Here is a 6,640-nt window from a genome sequence, read left to right as displayed (position 1 = left end):
AGTGTCTGTGTGTGTGTCTGTGTGTGGGGGGTGTCAGTGTCAGTGTCTGTGTCTGTGTGTGTCTGTGTCTGTGTCTGTGTCTGCGTGTGTGTGTGTGGGGGGGGGATGGCTCAGGGTTCCAGCGGGGACCCCTGTACTCTATCACTGCCCTGTGACCATGGCCCAGCCACACGAGTGTATGGAAAGTGAAAGGTGCAGCCTTGTGCTTTCCTCTTCCCTGGAGAGGTGACCCGATCTGTGGGTCCCTCCGTGCAGCTGAGTGGAGCGGGCACACGGGTGCAGTGGGTAATCAGGAAGGCGACTGCAGTGATGGCCCTTACCTCCAGGGGGTTGGACTGTATCATTGGGGAAGTCTGACTGTAACTCTCCCAGCTGCTGTTCAGAGTCCATCTGGAGAACTGTGGCCAGCTTTGGTCCCATTATTTAAGGGGAGGTACTATTTCACTGGAGTCGGGAGTGCAGTGCTGGAAAAGCACGGCAGGTCAGGCAGCATCCGAGGAACAGGAAAATCAATGTTTCGGGCAAAAGTCCTTCATCGGGAAGCCCTTCCAGATGACTGGCTTATGCCCAAAATGTTGATTTTCCAGCTCCTCGGATGCTGCCCGAGCTGCTGTGCTTTTCCAGCACTGCACTCCCGACTCTCATCTCCAGCTTTGGCAGTCCTCACTTTTTTCCGCTATTTCACTGGAGGCAATTCAGTGAAGGCTCCCTGGGCTGGTCCCCGGTCGGGAGGGATGGTCTTTCTGAGTATAAGGTTAACCAGATTGGGACTCTGCTCCCTGGAGTTGAGGAGGAGGAGAGGGGATCTCATTGAACCATGCAGGATTTGGAAGGGGGCTTGACCGGGTCAAGGCTGAGAGGATGTTTCCCCTCATGGGGGAGTCTAGGACCAGAGGGGCACAGGCTCAGTATAAAGGGGCATCAATTCACGACTGCGATGAGGGGGTATTTCTCCTCTCTGGGGTCTTTGGAACGCCTTACCGCAGACAGAGCTGTGGGGGCAGAGTCTGTGTGTAGATCTAAGGCTGAGACAGATAGATTCTCGATCAGTCGGGGAGCCAACGGAGGGGGAAAGGGCAGGAAAGTGGGGAATGTCGGATCAGCCACGATCCTAGGAATAGCGGAGCAAGCACGAGGGGCTGAATGGCCTATTCCTGCTCCTATTTCTTACGCTCTTATGGACGGAGTCTATCAATTTCTCTCTAGTCCCACACACAACAGACTTTGCAAAGGTGTTAATGCCAATTGCAGAGATATCTGGAAAAAAATCATTCAAACAGGCTTCTGTCATCAACAAAAACATGGTTTTATTGCAAATAAAGCTTGTTGTAACATAGATACAAATATTATTCTCAAACAAAAGTTCAATAGATATGGATTATATTCTAATATCCCAAATAACCATGAGGCAAATTAAGGTAACAGACAACTAAATGATGGTCAAAAATCCTACATCACACATCAAACAGGATTTCTCAACAATTCCCATCCACCCACCCTAAGGATTACATTAAAATTGTGCAAACCATGGTCATTCGCCACTTTCAATGACCTGGCTTTTGAAACTCCCTCCATCACGTCGTGCCTCAATTCATGTTCACGTGCTGGTGGTCTGCCTTCCAGTTTTGCCAGCTCTAAACCCTCCTGGGTTCTTGCAAGCAGCGAGCCGGCCATTACTCTCTGACACAACCATGACATTTCACTGACTGGGAGCTTCACCAAGATGGCACCGCCTCGGGCTTGGTCTGAGCTCTTGTCTTACTCGGCTGCACAAAGCGAATCCTGCCCACTGCTGTCAACCCCTCACCCCCCCCATCACTATCAGCTCTCATCCATGATCCATTAGCTTTCACTTCAAAAGAGTAGAGGGGACTTCACTTTTATGTTAAGGGAGACCATGGGGGCTTAACTCTGTATGTAACCCTCTGCTGTCATTCGGTGGTATGAAGATCACAGCAGGCAGCCACTTGGTTAGTTGGGGATTATTTTCGGTTCTTCAACGCAAATTGGCTTTAGCACAATTGAAGAAGTCAGATGGTTCCTCGTAGAAGGGGTCCTCTAGTGGTTATAACACAATTCTGGCCATGTTTGTTTAAATGGCATGGCTATTGCACGATTTTATTATAACGCGAGATTCTGCGAGAATGGACCTATTGCGTTATATCAGAACGGACTGCACATGAGGGCCTGGGGACTGGGAGGGGCATCCTGCCTGAAGACTCTGGGACTGGGAGGCCAAGCCTGCCTGAGGGCCTGGGGACTAGGAGGCCCATCCTGCCTGAGGGCCCAGGGACTGGGAGGCCAATCCTGTCTGAGGGTATGGGGACTGGGAGGCCAAGTCTGCCTGAGGGCCCAGGGACTGGGAGGCCAATCCTGCCTGAGGGCCCAGGGACTGGGAGGCAAGCCTGCCTGAGGGCCCAGGGACTGGGAGGCCAAGCCTGCCTGAGGGCCTGGGGACTGGGAGGCCCATCCTGCCTGAGGGCCTGGGGACTGGGAGGCCAATCCTGCTTGAGGGCCTGGGGACTGGGAGGCCCATCCTGCCTGAGGGCCCAGGGACTGGGAGGCCAATCCTGCCTGAAGACTCTGGGACTGGGAGGTCAATCCTGCCTGAGGGCCCAGAGACTGGGAGGCCAATCCTGCCTGAGGGCCTGGGGACTGGGAGGCCAATCTTGCCTGAGGGCCCAGGGACTGGGAGGTCAATCCTCACTGAGGGCCTGGGGACTGGGAGGCCAATCCTGCCTGAGGGCCCAGTGACTGGGAGGTCAATCCTGCCTGAGGGCCCGGGGACTGGGAGGCCAATCCTGCCTGAGGGCCTGGGGACTGGGAGGCCAATCCTGCTTGAGGGCCTGGGGACTGGGAGGTCAATCCTCACTGAGGGCCTGGGGACTGGGAGGCCAATCCTGCCTGAAGACTCTGGGACTGGGAGGTCAATCCTGTCTGAGGGCCCAGGTACTGGGAGGCCAATCTTGCCTGAGGCCCAGGGACTGGGTGGCCAATCCTGCCTGAGGGCCTGGGGACTGGGAGGCCCATCCTGCCTGAGGGCCTGGGGACTGGGAGGGCAATCCTGCCTGAGGGCCCAGGGACTGGGAGGCAAGCCTGCCTGAGGGCCCAAGGACTGGGAGGCCAAGCCTGCCTGAGGGCCTGGGGACTGGGAGGCCCATCCTGCCTGAGGGCCCAGGGACTGGGAGGCCAATCCTGTCTGAGGGCCTGGGGACTGGGAGGCCAATCCTGCCTGAGGGCCTGGGGACTGGGAGGGCAATCCTGCCTGAGGGCCTGGGGACTGGGAGGCCAATCCTGCTTGAGGGCCTAGGAACTGGGAGGCCCATCCTTCCTGAGGGCCCAGGGACTGGGAGGCCAATCTTGCCTGACGGCCCAGGGACTGGGAGGTCAATCCTCACTGAGGGCCTGGGGACTGGGAGGCCAATCCTGCCTGAGGGCCCAGTGACTGGGAGGCCAATCCTGCCTGAGGGCCCAGGGACTGGGAGGCCCACCCTGCCTGAAGACTCTGGGACTGGGAGGTCAATCCTGCCTGAGGGCCCAGAGACTGGGAGGCCAATCCTGCCTGAGCGCCAAGGGAGTGGGAGGCCCATCCTGCCTGAGGGCCTAGGGACTGGGAGGCCCATCCTGCCTGAGGGCCCAGGGACTGGGAGGCCAATCCTGCCTGAGGGCCCAGGGACTGGGAGGCCAATCCTGCCTGAGGGCCCGGGGACTGGCAGGCCAATCCTGCCTGAGGGCCCAGGGACTGGGAGGCCAATCCGGCCTGAGGGCCCGGGGATTGGTAGGCCAATTCTGCCTGAGGGCCCAGACACTGGGAGACCAAGCCTGCCTGAGGCCCAGGGACTGGGATGCCAAGCCTGCCTGAGGACCCAGGGACTGGGAGGCCAGTCTTGGCTGAGGACCCAGGGACTGGGAGGCCAAATATGCCTGAGGGCCCGGGGACTGGGAGGCCAAACTTACCTGAGGGTCCAGGGACAGGAAGGCCAAGCCTGCCTGAGGGCCCAGGGACTGGGAGGCCAAGCCTGCCTGAGGGCCCAGGGACTGGGAGTCCAAGCCTGCCTGAGGGCCCGGGCACTGGGAGGCCAAGCCTGCCTGAGGGCCCGGGGACTGGGAGGCCAATCCTGCCTGAGGGCCCGGGGACTGGGAGGCCAATCCTGTCTGAGGGCCCGAGGACTGAGAGGCCAAATGTGTCTGAGGGCCTGGGGACTGGGAGGCTAATCCTGCCTGAGGGCCCGGGGACTGGGAGGCCAAATGTGTCTGAGGGCCCGGGGACTTGGAGGCCAATCATGCCTGAGGGCCCATGGACTGGGAGGCCAATCCTGCCTGAGGACCCAGAGACTGGGAGGCCAATCCTGTGTGAGGGCCCAGAGATTGGGAGGCCAATTCTGCCTGAGGACCCAGGGACTGGGAGGCCAATCCTGTCTGAGGGCCTGGGGACTGGGAGTCTAATCCTGCCTGAGGGCCCGGGGACTGGGAGGCCAATCCTGCCTGAGGGCCTGGGGACTGGGAGGCCAATCCTGTCAGAGGTCCCAGGGACTGGGAGGCCAATCCTGCCTGAGGGCCCAGGGACTGGGAGGCCAATCCTGCCTGAGGGCGCGGGGATTGGTAAGCCAATTCTGCCTGAGGGCCTGGGCACTGGGAGGCTAATCCTGCCTGAGGGCCCAGAGACTGGGAGGCCAATCCTGTCTGAGGGCCCAGGGACTGGGAGGCCAATCCTGCCTGAGGGCCTGCGAGGCTAATCCTGCCTGAGGGCCTGGGGACTGAGAGGCTAATCCTGCCTGAGGGCCTGGGAGGCTAATCCTGCCTGAGGGCCTGGGGACTGGGAGGCTAATCCTGCCTGAGGGCCTGGGAGGCTAATCCTGCCTGAGGGCCCAGAGACTGGGAGGCCAATCCTGTCTGAGGGCCCAGGGACTGGGAGGCCAAATGTGTCTGAGGGTCTGGGAGTCTGAGTCTGTCTGAAGGCCTGTGGGTTGGGAGGTGTTTTTTGCCTGAGGGTCCAGTTGCTGGGAGGAATAGCCTACCTGAGGTGGACCAATTAGTCCTGCACGTCTCCCCTTTTGAACCTGCCTGGCCCTCCTTAGGCCCAGACCGAGCCTCTGCCTTTGGATCGGGGACAAGAGAGAATACACTTCTTTAACCGTTTGGCATGGCTCCTGTGTGGCATGTCGAATGTGGCTCAATGGCTCGCAAGTCTGCCTCCGAACCCAGAGGGTCACGGGTTCGACGCCCGCACCAGGAGTGAGAGTCTGAACATCAATGGGCTATGTTCCTGCAGCGGTGCCAAGGGAAGAACTGCCTGGTCATCTGACCTTCCCCTTCTGGGAAGTGGGGGGGTGCTGGGAAACGTTGGGTGGAGATATTAAACACGATCTCCGCTGTCTACGTGGAGATGATCACTAGTTACCTCAGCGGGGGGCAGGGCTTTTACTCCGAGTGCTGGCCGTGATGAAGAGGAGAAAGCAGGGGACCATCCACTCAGTAGCTTCCCCCTCTCCCCCACCCTGCCCGTGGGAGCTTGCGTGCTCAAACCCAAGACCCACGTTCACCACCACGCCGCAGAGAAGTGCTGGGCACTCTGGAACTTTCCAGAAATGGGGCCCCCAGGACCTACGCGACCCTTCAACTGGCTTCACCTTCGAAAGCAAGAGGTGGGATCCTGCTGTGCCCACCTTGGCAGCCCCACCCCACCACCAAGAAAAGTGTAGGCCTTAGGCAGTGAAGAACACTTCTTTAAAATTTGTTGATGGGAAGTGGGCCAGGCCAGTATTTATTGCCCGTCCCTAATTGCCCAGATGGGAGACTTTGCTTTGCTGTGGGTTTGGAGTCATGCGTAGGCCAGACCTGGTTGAGGGCGGCAGATTTCCCCCCTTCAGAGCAGATCAGGCAGGCTTTCCTGGCAACGGGGTCACTGTTAAATTCCAGACTTAAAAAAAAACACAAACACGTCGGGGATTCGAACCTGGCTCCTCCAGATCAACAGAGCGGTGATGGTATCACCACCTCCCTGCCCACCCCCACTTGCTGCATCCTGAGGCCTGGTGAGAGCTGGAGGCCTGTCTGGGTGCAAGGCCTCCCGGTCAGAGGCTGAGGTGGCAGACGGTCACCAGGGCGGCGCCGCGGTGCCCATCACCGGGGCCAGGGCTGAAGAAGGGGTAGAGGCGCTCGGTGAAGGTGCCGGTGAAGGTGTACAGGTGGGCCATCTGCTCCGCATCGTAGAAGGAGACCTGACCGCCCTCGTAGTCCAGGTAAATGCCCAGCCTGCTGGGCTGGGCGGCCAGGCTCAGCCGGGTCGGGGGCGAGGTCAGCGCCCGGTAATTGTCACCCTTCTTCCTCCACACGGCCCAGTAGCCGTCCTGCGGCGACAGGGTGATGGCGCCCTTGCGCCTGGCCGTCTCCCGGGTCAGACCGACGGCCCACTCGGCCTGGCGCCGCACCGCCACCTCCCAGTAGTGCCGGCCGCTGGCAAAGCCCTGGGAGGCCAGCACGCAGGGCGAGTGGTCGAACCGGAGCGGGCCATCTTCCACCGGCCTCTGAGTGCCACCCAGTGCAGCTCCAGTCAGGTCCTCCAGCAGCACCAACCAGGGGCTGGCCGTGTCCGGGTCAAGGGTCAGCGACGCTGGCACTGCCACACAGAGAGAGAGAG

The 6,640-nt window shown here is 59.9% G+C and overlaps 1 protein-coding gene across 1 annotated transcript; it reads right to left on the bottom strand.

Annotated features, from left to right (window-relative positions):
- Positions 1-4,948: 4,948 nt before the first annotated feature.
- LOC122546087 (zinc-binding protein A33-like) lies at positions 4,949-6,629 on the bottom strand (the record flags this gene model as incomplete). Its single annotated transcript, XM_043684920.1, has 1 exon — positions 4,949-6,629. A coding segment is annotated over one exon (555 nt), but the record flags the coding sequence as incomplete, so codon positions are not given.
- Positions 6,630-6,640: the final 11 nt, after the last annotated feature.

Source organism: Chiloscyllium plagiosum, unplaced genomic scaffold (assembly GCF_004010195.1).
Source record: "Chiloscyllium plagiosum isolate BGI_BamShark_2017 unplaced genomic scaffold, ASM401019v2 scaf_9620, whole genome shotgun sequence".
In the NCBI taxonomy this organism is placed as follows: Eukaryota; Metazoa; Chordata; class Chondrichthyes; order Orectolobiformes; family Hemiscylliidae; genus Chiloscyllium; species Chiloscyllium plagiosum.
The sequence above is the reverse complement of the archived record's forward strand: the minus strand, read 5'-3'. Positions and strand labels throughout refer to the sequence as shown.